This window comes from Balaenoptera borealis, assembly GCF_965194805.1.
Source record: "Balaenoptera borealis genome assembly, chromosome: 9".
Classification (NCBI taxonomy): Eukaryota; Metazoa; Chordata; class Mammalia; order Artiodactyla; family Balaenopteridae; genus Balaenoptera; species Balaenoptera borealis.
Window position 1 is genome coordinate 50,558,182 of NC_138873.1, and position 25,555 is coordinate 50,583,736.

At 39.1% G+C, this 25,555-nt stretch overlaps 2 protein-coding genes across 2 annotated transcripts in view; one reads left to right on the plus strand and one right to left on the minus strand.

The window, feature by feature from the left end:
- The first annotated feature begins 1,086 nt into the window (after positions 1 to 1,086).
- Positions 1,087 to 15,487, plus strand: CD164 (CD164 molecule). Its single transcript, XM_082404909.1, has 6 exons — positions 1,087 to 1,275; positions 4,218 to 4,301; positions 5,718 to 5,789; positions 7,255 to 7,290; positions 11,280 to 11,336; positions 12,991 to 15,487. The coding sequence occupies exons 1-6, from the start codon at positions 1,092 to 1,094 to the stop codon at positions 13,155 to 13,157; spliced, it is 600 nt and encodes a 199-aa protein (XP_082261035.1). The 5' UTR covers positions 1,087 to 1,091; the 3' UTR covers positions 13,158 to 15,487.
- LOC309634769 (uncharacterized protein) overlaps positions 15,353 to 25,555 on the minus strand; it is a 176,377-nt gene continuing 166,174 nt past the window's right edge. Inside the window, 2 exon segments of the mRNA XM_082405182.1 lie at positions 15,353 to 21,635; positions 23,889 to 23,936. The gene's annotated coding sequence lies outside the window, so the exon portion shown is untranslated.

A 25,555-nucleotide genomic window follows, 5' to 3' on the forward strand; every position in this document is an offset into this window, starting at 1 on the left:
ACAGCTTTTATAACCTAAGTTTTACCATTTGATACAAGCATGGCTGCACTTGTGAATATTTTTGTGAGTTGGGCATCAGATGGCGCTCACCCTTACTAAAAGCCTGAGCAGTGACAGAATATTAACAGGCATTTCGAAATCCGGCCCTGACGCCAAGCAAATGTGCCTTTCGGTCAAGTCACTTTTCTAAGTTTCGGTTTCTTCATCTGTAAAGTAGGGGTGGGAACAGACCAGATGGATTTCCAACCCATAGCGTCTTTGATTCTTCGACTACAGCGGTGGCACAGACTGGCTGCTGCTACCGCTAACTGAAATCGTCACGAAATTCAGATAAGTCAGGGTGGGAAGGCGTGACAGAGGTAGACAGTGTGCGTTCCCGACTGGAAGGCAGGAGACCGCTTTCGGTGTTTCAGCCGCTTACATTACGTGGGCGGCGGAGCAGAAACTCCTTAACCGCGTGGTGCCTCCATTTCCCTGGGGTGTCCCAGCACAAGGTTATAGAATTCCAGGAAAATCGACTTTGAAGGAAAAAAGCGCGGGTCCTACGAAGGATACTTATGCAAGCACGTTGGGAACGCGGGAGGACAGTACAAACTTAATTCTTTCTCAACGAAACGCCTGAAAACAACTTCCGCCCAGCGGGTCTCAGGTCTGGGAGATGCTGCCCCGGAGGTCACGTGGGACCAAGCTGGTCGTTCGCGAGGACGCAGTCGCCACATCATGTAGGTTGTTCCATCCAAGCCGGGGGGGAGCCTTCTCTATTGCAGGAACGAGAAAAGCCCAGCCGTGCCCTGTATGGCAACCTGAGGGCAAATAAAAGAGGTTCCTGTGTCTAGGCAGTTTCTTCGCTTGGCCAGTACAGTCGCTTGGGGGAAAATCCTCCCTCAGTTTCCTCTCGATTCCTCTGTTCCCCCTGCCGTAGAATTCCAGTTGGTATCGCCGGCGCCCCGCCTCCGCACGCCGCCCTCACGTGACACCGGAGCGCTCCCGCGGGGGGAGCGGAGTCTGAGAGGCGGCGCCGCAGGGGACGGAGGGACGGGCGCAGTGTTGGGTGTCCTAGCTTTTTCTCCAAGGCCAGCGCGGAGGACGCGATGTCGGGGCTCTTCCGCCTGCTGCTTTTGGCCGCTGGCTGCCTGGCCACGCTCTGCGTGATGACCGCGGCTCAGAGCACCCCCCGGGCCCCGAAGGAGACTACACTCTCGGTTCTACCGAACACCACCACGACAACCCCGGTGCCGCCGCCGACGCTCCCGACGGTCACCACTCCAGCACCAGGTGGGCTCCGGCCCAACGGGCTTTCTGCTCTCGCCCGCGCGCCAGCCCGCCCGCCCGGCCGAGCCGCTCTCCCTGCGGGTGGTGCGCGCGGGGCCGGGGCGGGCCGCGGTCCGGCAACATGGCGGCCCGTCCGAGTCCGGCCGGGGACGGGCCGAGGTGGTCGCGGTTGGGGATCGCCCCGGGGGGAAGGGGCGGCTGAGCCTTAGGGCCGTTGGGCTGTTTACGACCCAACAGTGTCCTGACCGGAGGTGTTGTTTAAAAGTGCCTCGTGATCTCCAGCCTCAATTCAGGCTCCGAAAAGGGGACGTGGCTTTCTTCCGTGGTGGCGGCAGTGAGGTTGATTATGGGGCGAGGCTACCGCCTCCAAAGTTGGCGATGAGACCGAACTCCCTCTCTCTGGGGTTAGTCGTTTGTCCACCCAGATCTTCTTTTCGAAGGGAGGCTTCTCCCGAAGTTGGCGAAAGAAGGAAAGACGCTGCAGGCTAATGCTCGCTGGTGTCTCAGCGCTAGGTCTGAAAAAATAAGTCGCTTGAGATTTAATTACATCGGTTTGGCGGGTAGGTATGGGATATATTTGAGGCTTGAGCATTTAATTAATTAAAGTTTTGCACTCCGTGCTGTGTGCAAAGGAGAAAAAGTACCCATTCGTGTACCCGGTGCTTCGCATATATCTGTTAGTATTTTAGGCTAAACTAGAAGATAAGTGGTGAAACCTAGGAGGTGGATGGAGATGAAGTAACTCCGCCAGAACCGTATGTTTAGTAGATTGTGAGGCTGAGATTGGAACCCAGGTTTGATCGTTTTTCTAAAACTCGATCAGGACCTTTTGTTAAGCTCTGCAGTCGATTTGGAGACTGGTTGAGGCATACACTGAATCTTACAGCAGAAATTGTCAATGCCGTGACAACACTGCGCGAGAGGAGGGAAGATAAATTTTAGATAAGGTGAAGAACTTCCTTAGATATTTAGAACTTGCAGTCTAGTGTGATTGGTTATCCTAGTTAATATTGGGTAAGGAGTAACTGGCATATAGACCGAAGACTTGCTGAAGTGTAAGAATTTTTACCTTTTTTTTTTCTTTTTCAGGCCGATCACGTTGTTTTACAATATCTTCTCTAGTTTTTGTATTTTGTAGGAGTTTAATTACATATATAGTAAACTTAATGTTATTTGTTAGATTTAGAAAGATGTAATGGCAAAATTCAAACATCTTTTACTGAAGAAAGGAAATTGCAGTACAATACTGGAGATTCTAACCGCACTATTTCTAAGATGATAGAGCAGAATTTGTTTCGTTTTCCGCTTATTTGGTAGTTTCCTCCTAGAATTTTTTTTTGGGGGGGGGAGTGGGGTGGGGTGTGTGTGAGTTTAAAGAGAGGCTTGGAAATATGTTAATTGCATTTGTGTAATTGAAATGAGTGCAAAGGAGATGATTTGTGTTTTATGTTAAGTGGTGGTTGGATAAACTGCAGTCTGAAAGGCAGCAAGTTTAGTTCGTTGTAAGTAACATACACTGTGCTACCCAAATATTCATCATCAAGCACAAAAGATTTTAAACAACTAACATTTTTCATGTGTATACAAACCTCTGAAGAACTTATTTCTACTTTGTTACTCCCTGCCACTCCCCAAAGGGTACAGTATATGTCCCAATCTCTGATAAATATTGAAATGCAATGTTTTTGTGCAGAACTATTTTTTTAGGCACGGGGAAAGCAAATGAGAATGTTTTTTGGAGGCATCTAGCTTCTAGGAAAATGTATAGAGCCTATTTCTATAGTCCATTTGTTTGTCCAGACTTTGAATTGTAGTTAGCTGCCTTTGATGTCCTGTCTCAGAGCCATTTGGCTTAAATTATTGACAAAGACCTTGCTAACTTGTTAAATTATGTGACTGTAGCCCCCTCCAGATGTGTTGTCTCTTACCCTCCCGTCATGGAAAACCCCGGAAAAAGTGGACCATTTATGAATTACCGATCTCAGATTTTTCAGCATAGGCATCATCGGAGCTTGGGTTCAACCTGTAATAAATCTTTATTACTATTAAAAAATTCCAGTTTGCATCTGATGTTTTGGGGCAGTGATTTCCCTGTGTATAGTGTTGTTGGCCTTTTTCCAGTATTTTTCTTTTTAAACAGCCTATTTTCCAGTATTTTTCTTTTTTAAACAGCCCTTTTTCCAGTATTTTTCCAGTATTTTTCTTTTTTAAGGATGCCTCAAGAAACTCTTGAGTGTCTGAAATAGTTGCTGTGCAAAAAGGGGTTGTTTAGATAGGTACCAAGAAATATTGAGCGTTCCCACTAGCTTGTGCTTTTTTCCCCTCTTTCTCTTGAGTTGACCTCTGGCTTCATAAGTTTTTTATAATAATAGGAATTTTTTAGTAAGCCACTTTATAATTTTTTTTTCTGTGTGTGGTTTTAAAAAAACACGTTAGATCTACCCTCTTAATAGATTTTAAGTGTACTGTACAGTATTAACTATAAGCACAGAAGATCTCCAGAATTTTTCATCTTGCTTGAAGCTTTATACTCATTGAACAGCAAGCCTCCATTTCCCCTCTCCCAGCTCCTGGCAACCACCATTTTACTTTCTGCTTCAGACTTTGACCATTTTAGATACTTTATATAAGTGGAATCATGCAGTATTTGTTCTTCTGTGACTGGCTATTTTCACTTAGCATAATGTCCTCAAGGTTCATCCATGTTGTAGTGTATAACAGGATTTCTTTTTTTTTAATGGCTGAATAGTATTCCGTTGTATGTGTATAGCATATTTATCCGTTCATCTGTGGATGGGTTATAAAGTTTTGCCATTTTCCTGCATTAGTAAGTCTGGTACTGTATGTAATACTTGCTGCTGTTTATAAAAGGTAACTAGTACAAACTCAAAATGAGATACCAATTAATTGATTTTATATATTTTAACCCCCACTCTTACCCCCAGAAATCTGTGAAAGCCGCAACAACTGTGTTTCCTGTTTTGACGCTAATGCTGCTAACACTACCTGCTTTTGGATAGAATGTAAAGGTAAGAAACTTTGGGATTGCTTTAATTTTGAGAGTTCAATATTGTTTTGTTCTAACATTTAAAAAATACTGCAAGGTATTCTTGAACACTTGAAAGTTATGTAAAACATTTGGGATGGTGTGCACTATTTATTTTGCAAATCAAATACTTTTCCTTTAAACTTTAACCAGTTGCTTAATACTCTCCCTAAAATCTTTTGTTGTCTCCCATGCTCCCCCCTTTAATTTCTTAGACTTGATAATTAAGGCTCAATAGCTTTAAACGGAAGAGAAATTTTAGACCTTTGTGGTTAGGTTAAGTATACTAGTACGCTGAAATTAGCTGTGAAAGAAAGCTGTGGGATTTTCCCCTGAAAACTGTTCCCCAGAAAAATGTTTGAGGCATTTATCTCCTGTAGATGTCCTACTAGATGAACTATAAAGAGACCTCATGAAGCATTGTTGGATACTTAGATATGGGAGAATGAGGTGGGAAAAAGTGACTTTTTTTGTGCTATTGTTAAGTTTTAAAGTTATCTTTGATTGAGGGATAAAGAGCTAGATGGAGATAGTTTGAAATGCCAGTAAGGTTTTTGTTAGAACCACTGGATTACAGCATAAATTATTCTGTTTTCTTAAGGTAAGATGGTTGCATTTTTTTCTTATCAGTAAAACAATCTCTCGGGTTTTTTTTTTATATAAAGAAAAAGCCAAAGCTACATGTTAAGCTTTTTTATTCTTCATTGAAAAATTTAAGAGTTCTGGAAATTGTCACTATGTAACAAAGTTTAAAAGCCTCTTTTAAAATTAAGGTATTAGCTTAAGTTTGAATTAAATTAACTTCTTTGTTGTGTAAGGGTCACTTTTCTTTAGCTGATAAAATGGAATTTAAGAGTGTGCGCCTCCCATCTTGTATGGCAGAGTTGGCAAGTTTTGGAGATTGAATGCCTGCCTTACTGTAGGATATGTTGGGGAAGCCTTTCCCTTGCTGATGTTACAAGTCTTCCCATCCAGGAAAGTGGTTTTAGAAAGTGTAGAAGACTAAAGCAGAGATCTGGAACAGAGATCCCACTGCTGCTGTGGGGCACCTCCTGTGTTTACTAAGCCTTTATTAGTATCTAAGGACTTCTCCCTACTGACTCAGCCCTCTTGTGGATTCTAGCAACCTTCCTGGTATAGTACCACAATTCTGAGATATACGTGTTTCTGACTTAACTGTTCAGTATGTTCATGTGGATTTTAAAAGGATGTTTGGAGAGATCCTGTGTAATATGTCTAAAACAATGGGAAAAAGATAATAATAAAGTATTTGGTTTATCTGTGGACTTCTAGAGAGTTTATACCTGAGTTCGATTTTTGGAAGCAACTCTGGAGCATAGTAACGAAGTCAGAGATAATGTGAATAATTGATGCTCTTCCCGTCCCCTTCCAATAACAGATACAAGCTACTGTTCAGATAATTCAACAGTTAGTGATTGCAAGGTGGTGAACAGCACGGAATTCTGTACTGGTAAGTATTCACATTGGCGTCTGGGAAGAGTGGCCACGAAGAGGTATGGAAGATCATTGCCTCAGGAAGCCTTATTTCAATATTTGGTTTAAAGCATTTCCATAATTCTAATCTCGTTACAAACTTGGATCTGAATAGTATATTCATATTGATTGCTCAAAGGACAGTGTTCTGAAGCTTGATTTAGTCATTTGCTGGTACATACTGTGGAGTGCTGTAGGTACAGATATCTCCTCCTCTACGTTTTTTTTTTTTAACTCTTCCAGATGCTCACTGTATTTTACACCCTCTCTTTATTTGCATTTTACAGGCCTGGACAACCTTGTTCTGGCACTTTCTTGATTATGGTACTGGTGATTATCACAGTCTGGAGCATAGTTTGTGCTATGGTTAAATGAATCCTCTCTGTATTCCTCCATTTTCTGTACTTTGGTTTGGGGAACTTGATTATTTAACCTTTATTCCTTGCCCAGGAAATAGTTTAAAAAAATTCCTAGATGAAAACTGATTTTTCTAACAAGATTATAAATTAATTGGAAAGTCAAACTCCTGATTTGGTGTGTAGATAATAAATAGAATAAAAGATTTTTCTAGAGTGTGTCAGTAACTTTGAAAGACTACCTGTAACTATTTAATTTTGGTAGGGGTTTCCCCATTCCTCTCCCCTCTTCCCATTCCCAACTTGAACTTTGTAACTGAAACTTTCGTTAGTATGAGATCAGTTATACCCAATGTAGAGTCCCTAATATGGTTTAGGTGGTAAATGAACAAACAGTTTTAATACTTATTTTAATGTGTGTGTACCTGTGATTTTATAATGATATTGCTTAGAAGTAAGATTAAGTATAGAATTTTAAAATACATTGAAGAAAAACTGAATAAGTAATTCTACTCATTTGATGTATCAGTTAGAATTAGTTTTGGCTATCAAGGACATAAAACCCCAAATTAAAATGGTTTAACTGATAGATTAATTTGGCTCTCGTGTAAAGTAAATCTGGGTTTCAGTGCAGCTAGAGGGCTAGAGAGGCATCTCTACAACCATTAGAGACCCAGGCTCCTTCTAGGTTTTTACTGTGTCGTTCCTCAGAAATGGCTTTGACCTTATTCTCCAAGGTGAATGCTTATGTTCCAGCCATCAAAATGGTTTTCCTGCCAACAGGAAGAGGGAGGGAAAGTGAGAGACCTCTACCTTACAGATATTTCCTAGCAGTTGCACATGGCTACCTAGCTGCAGGGGAGGCTAAGAAATGTCTTTGCATGGGAGGGTGTCACTAAAAATTGGTGCTATTTCTAAAGAAGGGAAGGCCAATACTGGGACAGAGCAACTATCTACTCCATATGTGGCACTTAAATGAAAACATTGTAAAAGTGGTACTCAGATGACTGCAGGTTGGGAAATAGTGTTACAGATTGTGATATTTTAGACAGCTTTGACTTACATGTTTGTTTGTTTTTTAAATAGTGCCCACTGCCACAGCATTGCCAACCAATTCTACAGGTAATACAAGATAATTGACTCTTTTCCCCCTCTTTTGAAGCTTTTTTTTGATGAATAACTTTAGTAATTAAATATCTAAAAATCATTAGTATGATTTTTAAAATGAGTAGACATAGTCTTGGACTACAATAATTACATTAATGTGTACTATTTGTGACAGTGAAGCATAACTATAGTGTTTCACGTTCATTGAATTTGAGCAGATTTGCCATAGCTTTGTACGTTGAGTCTGCAAACAGCTTTTTGTGCATTTTGTGGAACTCTAAGGAAATATAGACGCCTAAAGGAAATTAATTCTCATCATCCATAGGTACACCAAAAGGTTTTCAGTTCTTCCAGACTTTTCTCTGTGTGTATCTAAATAAATATACTTACTAGGAAATTGGATGATATGCCCATGCAGGTTTGAATTGTTCTCCCTCTTACTGCACACATTGTTGTATGCACTTTACTCATCTACTCTTGGTTGGATAGTTAGGTCATCTTTCATTCTTCATGCAGTGAATATCTTATAGGAAAGTATTTGCTGTCATCTCTGGTAGGATTGATTCAAATAGCATTCTGTGTCAGAGGATATGATTATCTTAAGACTCTTAATACTGATTGCTTCCCAGAAAGATATGCTTTTCTTTCCTGTCAACAACTGGAAAGTTTTTTACCACATCTTCAACAGCATTAAATAATATCTCCTTGTATAAATCTTTACCAATTTGATAGTAAGAGTAAATAATTAAAAAACCTCTTCTCCAGGACAAGTACTAGGCTAGAAGATAGGGATATAGGAACACAAGTAAGATAGTATTTTGTCTATTGTAGGAACTATGGAAGGTCAGGAAGCACAGTGTGTTGGGGGATTTGTAGGAAGGTGTGTGTGTTGAGTAATATGTGGTGACAGCTTCCTGGAGATGTTGACTGAGTCTTGAAATTACACTGGTAAAATCTGAGGGGAACTTCCCAAGTGGAGCAGGCTGGTTAGCTCATGTGAAGGAGAGGTAAAAGAGTATAATAAAGTCAGGGAATTGGCATTTGGAGTGTCCACTACAAGGCAAGAACAAGTTAAGCTGGACAGTCAACAGGTCAAGAGCCAGATTGGGAAGCGCCATTGTATACTTTGCTGGTGGGTTTGAAGCATGATGAGATTTGCATTTTAATAAAATAACTTACTTTAACTGTGTAGAGAGGTGATTGGAAAGAGGCAAGAGTGAACACAAATGAGATATGCTGTTGTAGTAATTCTAGAGAACTAATAGCGGAGGAGTTGCAGATGTATGCAAATTGGCTTAGGAAGTAGAAAGGAAAGAACTTGATGATTGAGGTGATGGGAGAACTCTTTGCTACACAGCACAGATAAGTTAACCAGTGGTAGAGTCCACTGGAGCAGCTTTGAGAGAGAACAGGGCTTGAGGACCAAGCTCTTGGGAACAGCAATGTCTAAGAGGTGGGAAGAGGACTGGATAGGAAACTGAGTAGGGATGGGCAGAGAAGCAAGCCCAGAGACGTGTGCCTAAGAAAACCTGTGTTTGTGTGTGTATGTGTTTTAAGTGTAGTTTTTTAGAGGAAAAAGTGGTCAAATGGTGAAACAAAGCTAAGAACTCATTTTGAAAGACTTTGGCAGTGTTGAGCTAGCTTGTACTGGCTTCTGCTGGCACAGCTCATCCCACCTGTACCCTCGGTGATGCTATGTTGGCAGCTTGAAGTAATGGCTACAATGGGAGTAGTCACTCCATGGAAATCTGCAAATTCTACAGGACGTATTTTGGAGAGCAAACAGTGGTGTGCTCATAAAACCAGAAGTCATTGACAAGGAGGATGTTGTTAAAAGTTGATGAAAGCAGAGATAGTGAAAGAATATGAATTTCCAGAAGGTAGGATATGAACAGAGAGGGGGAGAGGAGGAAATAGTTTCCCCAAAACTATTGTGGGTTGCTTTTCATTTCTTCCTTACGAATCTTGATGTAGTTCTACTTGCTTCACACTGGGTTCTCCTGTGATCTCCTTGAGTGTCTTTTGTTTTCTCTCTCTTTGGTTCTGTGAAGTGGAAGGAGGTCATGGCTTGCTTGCAGAAAATGCATCAATTGAGTGGTAATTAGTGGTTGAAGAGCAGCGTTTATAATGGTCTCTTTCCGTGTCAGCTGCTGAAGAGAGCAAGTGAAAAATAAAGGAACTGTTAAAGAAACAATGCAAGGAGAATCTGATTTATGTAGATAGGCTTTCAATGGGGTTAATTATATAGTCTTCCACCAGTACAAATAATATAAGTATATAAACATAAATAAAAATATTTATAGGTAACAATATCTTACAGTAGAATGACTAAATTATATTAGAAATACAGTGGAAAATATATATTAAGTAGAAAACAAACTGTGTTAAGTAGTTCCAGTACAGTTTTATTTTTTTGTTGTATATATGTCTAGAAAAATGGCCAGCAGGAAGTAACATGTTTCTCAGAGTGATAGAATCACTTAAATGCTTCTACTGTATTTTCTAAATTTTCTATCACCAGTAGCAGCTTTTATAACCTATGAATTATTTTTTTAAATGAAAGGAACATAGGGTAGGTCAACAAGGTATTCCCTAAGTAGTGCCTGATTTTGAAAATTTTACCAGTGTAATACTTTGGTCAAAAGTAAAAATATGTAAATGTTTTGCCTATTTCAAAAAATGAATTATTTTTGAAAAAGTGAGGGCAACTTCTACAAATACCCGAAAATTAAACCTCATAGCTCTGCCTTCATTGATTTTGTAGTGGGCTTCTAATGCTTCAGAGATTTAAACCAGTGCAGATTTCAAAATTAAAAAAAAAAATATATATATATATATATATGTATATTTTACCATGTTCAGAGGGTGGGTAGTGAGAAACAAATAGCAAATTTGCAAATTTTTTCCCCTAATGTTATCAGACAAAATTAGTATTTTAAGATTGAAAAGAATTTGATATATGTTTAATTTATGAAGTGTATTTTTTGTTTCACAAAATGTATAAGCAACAAAAACTTTGAAGGGATTGTGAGTCTTAAAATAACCATACCCTCTAATCTAGGAATTCTGTATAAGAATCAGTCCTATCAGAGATGAGATCAAATATTGCCCTGTAAGATGTTCATAGCATGCAGAAATGAAAGATGACCTAACTGTCCAACCAAAAGCTGGACCACGGTGCTTACAGTTAAGAGAGAAAGGGGTACAAATAAATGCGTGTGAACATATCATAGCGTTTACTAATATCTATTAGTAGTATCGATACTATCAGAAGTCTCAATATAGTGCTTTAGTTCCTAAAATGTTTTTACATTCAAACTGATTCTTCCCATGAGTGCATTTCTTTAGAGACACTCATGCAGTATGGTAGATGAGAGCTTACCCTTGGGCTCTTAACATCATTTAGATGGGGAATTATGGCCCCAGGGCACCTGTTCTTTTAAATAAAATTTTTTGGAACACAGCCATGTCCATTCATTTGCTTGTTGTCTTTGACTGCTGGTGCATCACACAGTGCACAAAGTCTAAAATATTTACTGTCTGCCTCATTAAGAAAAGTTTTCCAAGCCCTTGAAATGAAGAAGATAAGCAAATCTTGATACTTACATAGACTGAATTGTGTTTGTTTCTTACCATGACTTATTAATAGTTTTTGTCTTGGAAGCAAGATTATTGGGGAAGAACTTGTAGTTCCCTCACCTAAATACTAATTCTTGCCCTTCTGTATGTCTTTTTGCAACTTTATCCAGGTGTATGCATAAATTTTTATACTTAGATATGTACATAGATGTTAACATAGATAGAATTTTATGATTGCTTAATGTTTTAAAATACACTTCAAAGCTAATATTTTGGATGCATAGATATGTTAGTGAACCATTAACTGAGATTTGGCCTTTATTCTCTAAAAAATTTGAAAGCGTGTTGAAGTGGTAGTAGTGTTTCTAAAAGATGCTAGATAATTGAGAAATTTAAGTTTTTAATACATTTTGTTTACATTCCAGCTAAAACCACAACTCTGCCTTCCCCTTCTACAGCTTCCACCACAGCTACTACATCAGGTAATTGAGGTTTTTTTAAACTAACAGTGAGGTAGGATGTGTGTGCAGTGTTGCCTTTTACTATTTCTGCTATCACTGTCCAATTTTATTCATGAATAGTTATGAACTGAAATTCATCTCTTGTATTTGGAGGACCAAGATAGTAGGCTGTTAAAGCAATAATGATATGTTTGCTGAGAGTCCTCTTCTGGATTTTTAAAGTGTAACCACATTTGGCATGACATGTTAGAATTAAATGGTAATGGTTTTCCAAAACCCTTTTAGTACAACCTGTAGGTGAAATCTAATTTCTTATAGCTTAAAAATTAAATACTGATTACTGTTAGGGATTGGTTGTGTGGTGTATTAGACCATGACAGTTTGAGTGAAGGTAATATAGCCATCCTTTTTGCTGTGAAGGGTCTAAAAAGCCAAGATCACTACCAAATGTGCACCTCATTCATATTTCTTACCATTTCTTATTTTCCTTTGTAACCTTTGATAGTGTGTGTGAAAATTAACTTTTTATTAATTAATGATTTGACGTTATTAACTAAATCATATTTAGGTTATGCCACAGGGCACTGTAGGTACATAGGTTAGGAACCCTTCCCTCCAGCCATATTTATAATACTGTTTTGATTCTCATGAATATTTTATGGTTTTTTTGATCCTTTTGGTTTCATTCTTGTGCTACCTTTCTCTGAATTGCAGCGAAGCCATTCTATCTTCACAAGAAGAAATACGAACAGTTGTAATTAATTTTAAAGCTGGCCAACTTATACAGCCACAGGAACCAGTATATATTTGCTATTCCAGTTAAGAAAATAAAATTTATTTTAAATATAAAATTGCTGGGACTTCCCTGGTGGTCCAGTGGTTAAGAGTCCACGCTTCCACTGCAGGGGGCGTGGGTTGGATCCCTGGTCAGGGAACTGAGATCCTGTGTGCCGTGTGGCACAGCCAAAAATTTAAAAAAAAAGAAAAATTGCTTTTTGTTAAAGTGGATGGTGCTCCACTTGAAACATTTTAGTCTCTGAAAAGGAATTTTTGTTTTGTTTCTTGTTGAAACATTTTACTGCCTGAAAAGGAATTTAAATTTTTGTGCTTTATTTCCTTTGGTAATACTTTTTCATTATAAAATTTGCAGAGTAAAATTTAAATGCCTTTAATGATGAGTTCTGCTTGTTAGAATTACAAATTGCAGATTTATAAGATTATAATTGTAGATTATTAAGATTATTTTTGTAATTTGAAAAAGTAATCAAATTTTTATTTACCTTATATATTTAGTAAAATGCAAAAGTTGTATAAATTTTAAACACAAATATTAATATTTACTTTAGCAATTAACTAAAATATGTAGTCTGAAGAAACGAAGTTTTAAAAGTGCTTGACATGTTCCCAGGGCATAATGTGCCAGGAGAGTCATTTTTGTCATTTTCATATTTGAAATTATATAGCAGCATTGACCATTTGATGTTGCTGGATAGAATGAAGAACGGGATTGATAAATGGTTGTCTTCCTCAATTAGGAAGCTGTAAAGACTTGACACAAGAGGAAATACTTTATAGAATTTAACACATGGCAAAAAAGAAGCTCAGGTGAGTCTTGAAATTATCATAGAGGATCATGAGACTTATTAAGTGTTATTTCTTTCATTTCATTTAACAGGTACAACTAATACCACTTTAACTCCGACTTCACAACCTGCGCGGAAGTCTACGTTTGATGCAGCCAGTTTCATTGGAGGAATTGTCCTTGTCTTGGGTGTGCAGGCTGTAATTTTCTTTCTCTATAAATTCTGCAAATCTAAAGAACGAAACTACCACACTCTGTAAACAGACCCGCTAAATTAACAAGGACTGGTGTGTAACTCACTGAAACCAAAATATTATCTTTCAAGATGTCCCACATGGAAGACGCTATTCTAGGATCTTTAATTTTTCAAAGGATGCATATAGGAGCATCGCCCTTGAAGAAAAATCAGTTAAATCTGTTTGCTCAACGGGAATATTTAAAATATTCTGCATGAATCCTTGTGGCTGTCTTCTTTTATTTTAAATGGCTGCTGCTGTGGGATTATGTTCTCTCTTCTTGACATGCCAAATGTAACTCTGTAAGTGATGGAAAACATTGTCCTGCTCAGACAACCTCATGACTCTTTTGGCAATTTACATGTAGTCATTTTAAAGCCTGAAAGCTGCATTTTTTCATCCTAACTCAGGATGTAGTTTAGTGACCAGAATTGAGAAGAATGTGCCAAATGAGCATCAGTCAGGTGGATTTGGGGCTGTCATTGCAAAAGTGGAATAAATTTATAAATTTAGTATCCTTAGAGTAAAATTTTGTGCTTGATAAGTTATTTTTTCTACATTAGAAAAAAGATGCCACACAGGGAATTACATTCCAGATTTAAAGAAATGAATGGAAAGGATACAAAACAAAGTGTAGCAGGTTATTGTTCATACTTGTAAAGCACCTTATATCATTGAGAAAATAAAGAACAGTGCCTTAAAAGACTGAAAGGTAGACTGTAACTTAAAATGTTGGTGATTTGTTCTTTCACATTAATGAAGGGAAAGGTTGGTCTGAGGATGTAACTGTTGATGTGAGCAGTAGTAAACCTGCTTTTAGATACCATACTGTTAGTATTTAATTGAAAACGTACCTACTTTATTTCAAGCCTGAGTAACTTAAAGGATGTTATACAAAGTCAAAAGCCTTCATCTATTGAATCTCCCAGCATTTTGCTTATGGCTGTTAAAAAGTATAGAGATAAAGTTGATTTAATTATATTTTCCTTTGTACTTCAAAAAATTATCCTAAAACTGTTGTACCTTAAAAGGATTTCCACAAAGCTTTCTGGAAAAGTAACTTCTGTAAGGCAAGAAAGAAAGAAGTTGTTTTAGAATCATTTATTAACTCTTTAAATGAGACAATCATTTTAAGTTTTGAGACAGCAAATGTGAGCAGTGTAATTTGAGAAAAAATTTTAGTTGATCAGATTACTGTAGATTTTTAAAGATGATTGCCCTGGATAAACAGGTTGTACTTTTTCTTTCTCCTTTTCCATCCTGTCTTCTCAGTTTCAATTGCTGTAGTATAATAAGCATGCATACTTTTATTTCTTTAGCTTCCTTATGAAGCACTAGTTTTTTCAGGTTTAGAGGGATACTTCTTCCCTGCCTTTGACACATTGGATTAGTTCAGAGGCTTAAGTCAGTTTAAAATGAGCTTTTGCTTTTCTAGGTCATTAAGGTTTTTTGTTTTAGTTTCTTTAGCCTATAGTGGCTGTGTTTAGCACTTGGTTTTCAATATTTTATAGTAAGAAATGACAAGTTGCTTTGGTCCATTTCATAAGCCAAAATTCCTTACATTTAGATAATTAAAGGTTCTTAAAATGAAGATTTACTGTTTCTTCTTTACTTGCTGGTACAGCTAAAGTTTGTTTTACTTGCACATTGGTACATATACCTAATGTTTTCAAGTGCCTTAATTGTTTAAAATCTCTGGCTTCAAAGGTTTTTGAGGAAAGGTAGGCTTACCTCACATTTTTGTTTCCCTCAGTAGTAATATTTTAGGTACCTCACAAAAAATTTTATTATGGTGCCATGGCTATTAGTTTTTAGTGAGTGCTTTAAGATATAAGATTCAGTTGAAAATATACAGAATTTCCATTCTCCCAAAGTGGTAAAAATTAGCTACAATGGTATAATTGTCATTTACCTAGATAGGAATACCTTGCCACACATTAATGTTAACACTATAGCTATTTTTGTGAAAATATAGCTGATGAAGCCTCTCATCTTCTGTAATTTTGAATACTGCTCTAACAGAATCATAATATGGAATTAGATTTTACAAAAAGAGCTCTTACAACAGAACTCACAGGCTTTTCCCCTCTTCCTTTAGCAGTTTAGTATCTTGGGCCATTAATAATTTTTGGGTTCTTTTTAATCCAGAAGGTATATAGAAACCTTTTCAGATTTTTCATCTGATTTGTTCATTCAGATTGTAGTTCTATTAAAATCCCTTATTTTACCTTACAGATATTTGTTGCACAAACACTGCTGTATTTAGAAATTTCTATTTCAGTTCATTAAAAACTGCAAAACCAATCTGTATCATGTACCAAACTGATTTAAAATAAATCTACATGTTTGTTGGATTAATCTGCTCTTTTTTATTAACTAAAGTATGTTTTTATATTTTGATTATGAAGTTTGATGCTAGTGAGTTTACCTTAGTCTGTTGGGGGATGGCTTGTCTCCTCAGTTTTTCATCGCTCCTGAAGACTAGCAGATAGTAACTAAGGGACGTATTCATCAGTGGAGAACAGAGCCTTAGAAATGATAGTTGGAGGACTTGGTATGCCTGTGGGATTGACATGCAAGTTGATCTTCCTCAAATCATTAGAAATCATCTACTTATGTGCTAGTTAAGCAAGTATTTATGAGAATACCATCTGTTGTTAGATATCTGAAAGCTTGTTTGTGACTTTCTGCCTTATTCAGATTGCATATAAAGTAAAATTGGGTTTCTGTTCAGAGTCTTTGGTATAAATATCTAGGACCAAGCCACATGCTGGTATGTGAAATCTGGTTCTTTAGGCCCATGTTTGGGGCAACATTATATTCTATATTAAATCACAGAACTTGGACTAAGAAGAGAGAATAAGTACTCACCTATCAGCCTTAAAACCCAGAAGAGTGGATTGAAGGCTCCCAAAAACATTGCTAGAGAAAAATTGTTATTTTGATAAGAATGGTGTTCACAATAGGTTTTTTTCTTGTTTTTTTTTTTGATGATAATGAAAAGTCCTGTGTATTTCCCCATGTAGTTACCATCCCTGTGCTTTTCCTTAATTTGTGTAGATAACCTGTTGCTGGTGGTATCTACCTTCTGCCTAAAGGATGTCCTTTAACCTTGAACATTTCTAGTTTTGATGGTACAGGTATTGTTGATGAATTCTTCCAGTTTTTGTGTGTCTGCTTTCGTTTTTGAAAGACGTTTTCACTGGATAATAGAATTCTAGGTTGACATTTTTGCTTTTAGCCCTTTAATGATGTTGATCCAACATCTCACATGCATCGTGTCCTATGAGAAATCTCATCTTTATCTTTTGTTTCTCAGTACATGTTTTTTTTTTCCTCTTTTTGAAGATTTTTCTCCTTATCACTCATTTTGAGCATTTTGATTGTGATGTGCTATGCTGCAGTTTTCTTTGTCTCTTGTGGTTGAGGTTTGTTGAGTTTCTTTGGTTCTTCGTCACATTTGGAAAACTTTCAGCTATTATTTCGTCAGGTATCTTTTTCTGTCCTTTCCATTCTCTGTGTTGGAGACTAATTACACAGAGGCTGCTAGAAGGTGACTTACAGTTTACCCATGCACTGTTTAGGTTTTTAAAAAATCTTTTTCTATTTCATGTCAGATTATTACCATCTTCAAGTTCACTAACAACTTCTGCTATGTCTAATCTGTTGTTAATCTTACCCAGTGTGTTTTTCATTTCAGGTGTCATCACTTTTAAAAGTTCAATTTGGGTGTTTTTCATGTTTCTACATGTTCCATCTTTACTTTTTGAACATATAACAGCTTTTAACATCTGGGTCAGTTTCTGTTCATTGACTTTTTTTTTCCCCCCTCATTATGGGTCATATTTTCCTACTTCTATGTAGGCTTGGTAATTTTTTATTGCATGCCAGACATAAATTTTAACTTGTTGGATGCCGGTTATTTTTGTTCTGGGACATAGTTGAAAACTATGAAAACAGTTGGATCCTTTCAGGTCTTGCTTTTAAGCTTTGTTAGGTGAGACCAGAGCATTTGTTCTAGGGCTAATTGTTCCCCAGTTCTGTGTACGTAGTGCCCCCTGGATTAAGAGGCTTTCTGGTCTGGGCTAGTGGAAACAGCCTCTATTCCTAGACTTGTGTGCGTTCCAGGTACTGTTTCCTCTAAACCTTTCCCCAGCCTTGGGTAGTTTCCTCATGTACATGTGCTGACCAATACATTGCCGAATACTTGAGGGGAGGGGTGCCCTCTGCAATTCTCTGGAGTTCCATTTCGTGTAGTTCTCTCCTCCCTGGTCCTCTGCCCTGGGAACTCCATCTCCCTTCGTCTCCCTTAACTTTCAGCTCCATCTCCTCAACTCAGGAAGTCCACTGAGCTCTGCCTGGTTGTTTCCTTCCTGCATCATGGCTTAGAAATTCAAGGCAGTAAGCTGGGTCGGTGGTTTTCTTTCCTTCGGGGATCACTATCCTCCTTTGCCTAAAGTCCAATGTATTGAAAACCACTGTTTAATGTGTTTTGTCTAGTTTTTCATTGGTTTCAGGGTATATCCAGTCTCTTATTTCATCTTGGCCGGAAGAAAAAGTTCAAGATAGGACTTTAGTTTTAATTTTTAATTATTTAAGTAATAAATACATTTTTTTTTTCTTGAACTATTACAGGTAAAGTCTGCTTTGACCATCCCTAGCCCCTTCCCCTTCCTTGCCCTCCTCCACTTTCCAGAGGTAATTACTAGAATTGGTTTGGTGTTAAACTCTTCCCCTCAGCAATTTATACACAGATAACTAAATGTACCCTTAAAAAAATATATGATGTGGATTTTAATTTTAACATTATCCTGCAACTTTTTTCCACTCATTAGCTATACCAAATTCTTAAATTCTGTTGGTATATGTAGTGTGAATATTGTAAGTATCTATCTATTGAAGCACAATTAGGTTGTAATTTGTAGTTTTTACTGTTTTCTAAAGAATATCTTTGTACCTGTCACCTTGTTTATGTATGAATATTTCTCTAGAGTAAACATGGAGAAGTGAACAGCTACGTCACAGGGTTTCCACTTTAAAAATTTTAACACACTGAGACTGCCTTCCAGTCCCCACCAGCAGATATCAGAATGTTTTGTGTCCTTACCTTGATATTGGCAAAGTTAAATTTTAATATTCCGGTAAGTAGAATGATTTATTTGGTGACTATAATTAATTTGTACTTCCTCTGTGAATTGCCTGTTTTTCTATCGTCTTAACATTTTGTAGATTTTTTAATCTTAAAATATGCTGGGTGCTAACCTATGGTCAGTGGACTTTCTTCAATCACTATTTTCAAGTCTTTGATTTTGGTGTCTGTTTCAGCAGGAGACAGAAGCCACATAATATGAACAGGAAGATTTGACAGAAGTATTAACTGTAGGAGTAGATTGGAGTGATGGGGCATATTATCTGTAATGTTTTAAGAAATAAAAATCTGCAAAGCAGTAAAGAGAATAGCAAATCTAGGGAATAGCCACTATCTATGTTCCTCGTGGCTGGATTCCAGAAATCAAGATACAACCGTGGCTCTTGGGATGAAGCTTGTGAGAGCTGTAAATCCCTTGGCGATGGTGCCAGGGAAGCTATCCATGAGGAGATACTACACCAGTGGCAGTCTGTGAAGTCATCCAACAGGGGGTGCAGGGTAAGGTGACACTGTACTGCTAAGCTATATGCACTGCTAGAGCTGGGCACTGTAAGAACCTACCCAGAACCAGGAAGAGAAGTCCCTCCAGTACCTTCTACTGACAAAACATGCCACCTAGCAAAAGAAGTATTCATATGGCCCAGCTCCATTTTCACCATAATAATGGATGGAGCAGGCAACAAGGGGTAGATTCAAAGCCCTTGTTTCTAAATTTATGAACTTCCACTATACGATATTTCTTTTGCCCTTTGTCAGAACCTCAGTTGGTCAGGGTTCTTCACTTGGTGGAGTGACCCAAATATTCATTACCAAAGGTTCTGAATCCTCTAATTGTCCTACCTGTTTTGGTCGCTGTCATTTTTCATTAACCTTTTCTGTTTCTCCGGTACCCAGAGAATCCCCCGTGTTCCAGATATAGTCCTTGCCTCAATTATGTACCAGCAATACAACCTCCCTTTGGTGATAAGAATTGATCATTCCAGCCAGTGTAGTAAAACCTTTTGCTGCCTATTGGTTTCGTGGCAAAAGAATCCTGGCCAAGCGGCAGTCTCATCTTAGATCAGTAGGCCCATTGTTGTGTCCCTAGTTGAAGCATCCCTTGGAAACTAAGACCTCCAAACCAGCCCAGTTCGAGATTGCTGGGATGAGAAGTATAATCGTGAGAGGAGCCACTCCCTTTGCCACCCCTTGATCTTGGACCCATATACTCCATCTCAAGCCAGATGCTACCTTTAAGACAGAATTCCATCCTTGCAGGATGGCGTCTCCCAACTGTTACGCACGAATACTCGGTGAGCTGTTGCACCTTTCAATTAGACCAGCCACTTCTGGGTGTTGGGGTATGTTAATTTCATGAGCTCACTGCAGCATCTCCTTTATTGTGAAGTTGTTTCCTTGGTTAGAAGAAATGCTATAGGAAATGCCATGATGGTGGGTAAGGCATTCTATGAGTATATGACATGGGTCAGGTGGTAATGCTGAAAGAAGCATTATGGACAGGAAGGCAATCCATGTCCAGAATCCATGTCTATTTTAGTGAAGTTGAATCTCTGCCCCATCTATGATAGAAGGGGTCCAATGTAATCAAACTGCCACCAGGTGGATGACTGTCACCCATGGGATTGGTGCTGTACTGTGGCCTTAGTATTGGTCTCAGCTCTTGACAGATTAGGCACTTGTCAGTAGTGCATGCCAGCCTTAGGAAGGGGACGTCTATGTTGTTGAGCCCATTCAAAGCCTCTGGCCCTGCCACCAATGCTATATTGTTCATGGGCGCAGTGAGCGAGCAGTAGGGTAGGTGGGGAATGAGGTTGACTGACACCCACAGAGTACATTATTTTTTGTCCACTGGATTAATAAGAGCCTCCTCTGCTGTGGATGACCTTTGCTGGACATTGACATGGGACACAAATATCTTCACAGTGTGTGACCATTCTCAGAGGTCCAGCCACATACCTCTTCCCAGACTTCCTTATCACCAGACTTTCAATCCTGTTTCCTCCTAGTCCTTGGACAACCAAAGCATCAGCCCATGAATCAGTATAGATCTGTAGCTGTGGTCATCTCTCATTCAGACATAATGGACAACCAAATGTACTCTCAAAATTCTGCTCACAGGGAGGATTTTATTTCACCATTGTCCTTCAGGTCCACCCCTGGTGCTACATATGTCGACTTTTGGGTGGAACCAACATATGCAGACCTATCTATAAAGCAGGCTTGATTTTTTTTTTTTTTTTTTCTTTTTTGGCCAGCTAGTTGTTAGAGCACCTCAGGTCAGAGGTATGGATTGAGAGAGAAGAGGCAATGGGAGTTGGTATTGAGTCTGAGCCACGTGTTCAAGAACACTATTTTTATCTTGCAGACCAGCTCAAGCAAGCTAAGTCTATTGTATACCATTTCCATTGATGATAGATTGCTGTGCATGCTCAAGTTTATGACTAAGTGGGTCCTACAACACCCAAATCACGATGGGAAGCTCGGGCTACATGATCACCTAATCTCCCTTGGTTAGACATTCAGTCTCTACCAAGGTGCAAAAGGAGAATAGTTATCTTCTGAAGAGGGCAAAGATTTGCTCCAAAATCCTAGGGGTCTGCCCTGTGATTCTCCTACTGGTGCTTGACAGAAGCTCCATGCTGTGTCCCTATATTCCCGGACACTTAGTATCATTGGCTCTGTTGGATCATAGGACCTAAATGGCAGAGCAGCTTATACTTTAACTCAAATTCATAACAGGGCCTTCCTGAGTGATTTCCTACTCAAAATTGGTAGTCTTATGGGTGACTCTCTAGGTTGGTTGAAGTAGCACACTCAAATATAGTATATGTTTGCCTTTAAAATCCAAAAAGGCCTACTTAGCACCATACCTCTTTTTTCATGGTAACATACTGTGAGATGAAGCAATATGTCTTTCATCTTGGGGGTTCATCATGCTCTAAACCCCCAGAAACTTTGTTGCAGTTAAGTTTTGTAGGATTTATCTTTCACCCTCTAGTTCTTACAAGTCTTACTAAGGCACCTAAGTACTTAATACTTCCTGCTCATCGTATCCAATCAGCGTAATTTTGTCAATGTAGTGGATCAGTGTGATGTTTGTGGAATATCATGATGCTCTAGGTCTCTATGAACTATATCATGACAGAGCAGGAGAACTGACGAAGCCTTGAGGCAAGAATTTGAAGGTATATTATGGCCCTTCCAGGTAAAAGCAAACTGCCTCTTGTGGTCCTTGCAATTTGATATGGAGCAAAAGGCATTATAACAGCATAACAAGTGCCAAGGGCATACTCATTTGCCCCAGTAAAGATACTGCATCTGGAATCACAGCAAGATCCTTTTTGACCCAGCTCCTAGAGAAATGGAAATATAAACAAATGGGACCTAATGAAACTTAAAAGCTTTTGCACAGCGAAGGAAACCATAAACAAGACCAAAAGACAACCCTGAGAATGGGAGAAAATATTTGCAAATGAAGCAACTGACAAAGGATTAATCTCCAAGATTAATGTAAGCAGCTCATGCAGCTCAATAACAAAAAAACAAACAACCCAATCCAAAAATGGGCAGAAGACCTAAATAGACATTTTTCCAAAGAAGATACACAGATTGCCAACAAACACATGAAAGAATGCTCAACATCATTAATCATTAGAGAAATGCAAATCAAAACTACAATGAGATATCATCTCTCACCGGTCAGAATGGCCATCATCAAAAAATCTAGAAACAATAAATGCTGGAGAGGGTGTGGAGAAAAGGGAACACTCTTGCACTGTTGGTGGGAATGTAAATTGATACAGCCACTATGGAGAACAGTATGGAGGTTCCTTAAAAAACTAAAAATATTACTACCATATGACCCAGCAATCCCACTACTGGGCATATACCCTGAGAAAACCATAATTCAAAAAGAGTCATGTACCAAAATGTTCATTGCAGCTCTATTTATAATAGCCAGGATATGGAAGCAACCTAAGTGTCCATCATCGGATGAATGGATAAAGAAGATGTGGCACATATATACAATGGAATATTACTCAGCCATAAAAAGAAACGAAATGGAGTTATTTGTAGTGAGGTGGATGGACCTAGAGTCTGTCATACAGAGTGAAGTAAGTCAGAAAGAAAAACAAATACAGTATGCTAACACATATATATGGAATCTAAGGGAAAAAAAAAAAGTCATGAAGAACCTAGTGGCAAGACGGGAATAAAGACACAGACCTACTAGAGAATGGACTTGAGGATATGGGGAGGGGGAAGGGTAAGGTGTGACAAAGAGAGAGAGTGGCATGGACATATATACACTACCAAACGTAAAATAGATAGCTAGTGGGAAGCAACCGCATAGCACAGGGAAATCAGCTCTGTGTTTTGTGACCACCTAGAGGTGTGGGATAGGGAGGGCAGGAGGGAGGGAGATGCAAGAGGGAAGAGATATGGGAACATATGTATATGTATAGCTGATTCACTTTGTTATAAAGCAGAAACTAACACACCATTGTAAAGCAATTATACTCCAATAAAGATGTTTTAAAAAAAAGATACTGCATCTGGGATAGCAGCTGCAGTTGGAATCACTACCTGGTTAAGGTGTGTCCTTGCAATTTGATATGGAGCAAAAGGCATTATAACATCATAACAAGTGCCAAGGGCATACTCATTTGCCCCAGCAAAGATACTGCATCTGGGATAGCAGCTGCAGTTGGAATCACTACCTGATTAAGGCGTGAACCTGATAGTCCCTAGTCATTTTCTAAGATCCATCTGTTTTCTGCACAGGCCAAAGTGGTGTGTTAAGTGGTGATGTTAAAGGTATCACCACCCTCACTTTCAAGTCTTTGATGATGGCATTCATCTCTGCAATTTCCCCAGTTACTGCTTCTAGTTTCTTGATAGAAGGGGGAAGTTCCAGGGGCTTTTCATTATCCCTTCCTACAATAATGAGCCTTTAACTAATGGGTCAGAGAACAATATTCGAATCCTTTCAGTTGCTAATTATGTCTATTCCAATTATATACATTCAGGAAGTAGGGAAATAACCATACTGGACCAACTGGGTCTACTGTAATTTGGACCTGAGCTAAGCTTCTATCACCTCACTGTAAGCCTCATTTTGACTGGTGAGCCACAGTGGTGTTTTGGGCTCCCAGGAATTAGAATTAATGTAGAGGTAGAATTAATGTAGAGGTAGAATTAATTTAGAGGTAGTACCTAGTAAATGCCAAATGGTCTACATTTTTTTTTTTTTTCCTCTCATGAACAGTCACTCTAGCAAATAATTATAGATCCCTAGGAAAATGGAGGAAGATTTATGGTATGTACCTTCAAGGGGATCTAACCTCCTGTAGTTAAGGGGCCCTGGTCTGTGAATTGACTTAGGTCTGGAATCTGGATGAGAGGCTGTAACTCTTCATTGTGCCTACTCAAGTCAGGTTTTGGCTACCAGAGTTTTTCCTGTGTAGATCAAGCAATATTCTATCAATAGTTGGCTGCCCATAGGATTTCATTCATGGAGATGCATCAACCACCAAAGATCTCTGTGTGCCAAGGCATTTTGACTACTCATATGTCCCTGCTGCCCTTTATGCTAGATGTCCTACCTTGTCTTGGCAGTTGGCTTCTGCTACTCTGGAAGTGCATCATCACCACTGAAATGAGAGAGCCCATTTCAACAGCAGTGAGAAACAACAAGATTGTAAATCCAACTGTCTTTGTAATTTAGCATTTTGCACAATTAAAATTTGTACTTGACTTTTAGCAGTATTATCCTCCTAACTACAAGAAATAAGAGATTTTAAAAGGCTACTATCGAAGCTCTCTGGTTCTCAGGGCCATGATTTGAGCTGGGAATTAAAGGACCTGAGCTTGTCATTTTCTTCCCTAAGTGCTGAAGTGCATTAAAAAAACTCCATCCCAGGGGCTTCCCTGGTGGCGCAGTGGTTGAGAATCTGCCTGCTAATGCAGGGGACACGGGTTCGAGCCCTGGTCTGGGAAGATCCCACATGCTGCGGAGCAACTAGGCCCGTGAGCCACAACTACTGAGCCTGCGCGTCTGGAGCCTGTGCTCCGCAACAAGAGAGGCCACGATAGTGAGAGGCCCGCGCACTGCGATGAAGAGTGGCCCCCGCTTGCCGCAACTAGAGAAAGCCCTCGCACAGAAACGAAGACCCAACACAGCCAAAAATAAATAAATAAATTTAAAAAAAAAACAAAACTCCATCCCACACCACAGTCTTTATGGTCATCATTACTGCCATGAGAGTCAATGTAGGAGCACTTTAGGTTCCCAAGGTAGTGCTTCAGCAGGTACTTCATCACAGTCTACGACAGGTGGTAGCTTGGTTAATTGTCATTCCACTGCATGCAAAGGATTACACACAGGCTTCCACTTCCCCTTAGCAAGGAGCTCGGCATTGTGTTCAAGCCCAAGGATGTAACCAAACAAATCCCCAAATCCCATCTTTGTGGGTCTGTCTCCTAGGACCACTCCGTTACTGGTATCAGTTCTATATTGGTCGTGGGCCATTTAGGTGGCAGAAATCACATGGAAATCAAACAGGGAAAGTTTAATATAAAGAATTATTTAACAAGGGATTGAAGTAATGGGAGGATTGGCTGGTAAGCAATAACGAGAGTTCTAAAGAATATAGGAATATCAGATACAGGGAGCCGCCACTACCCTCCTGGGCTGACATCCAGACCTCATGGGAGAGGGTGTGGCCAAGGCTGAATGGCAGAGAAGTTCACTGAGGCTGTGAAGCATCCAAAGGGGTGCTGGGGCAGGAGAAGCCCCTTCATAGGAGGTGCCATGCCAGTGGCACTCCACCAGGGAATTGCATGCACCACTGGGGTTGGGCATTGCAGAAGCTGCATGTGCTACAGGAACCTGGTGCTGCAGAAGCCATGCATACTGCAGGAGCCTGCCTAGAGGAGGACCCCAGAACCTGGAAGAGAAACCCTTCTTCCTTCTCCAGGGTCCCTCCAGCATCCTCTACTGAAAAAGCTTAACATCTTGCCAGGTGGCAAAGAAGAAATGTTTACAGGGTCCAGATTCATTATTTCATAGAAGACAGTGAAGGATGAATTTGGAGCTGAGAGGTCATAAATCGTAAGTGGTATCATACCTGATCATATCATGTTGAATTTTTAGTTTTGATGTCAAAGTCATCAATCTTCCTTTTGTTTTTTATGTCCTATTTCAGAAATAAGTTTGTATGTCTGTGCATATGCATGTGTGTGTGCATGTAGATATTTAATCCATTTGGCA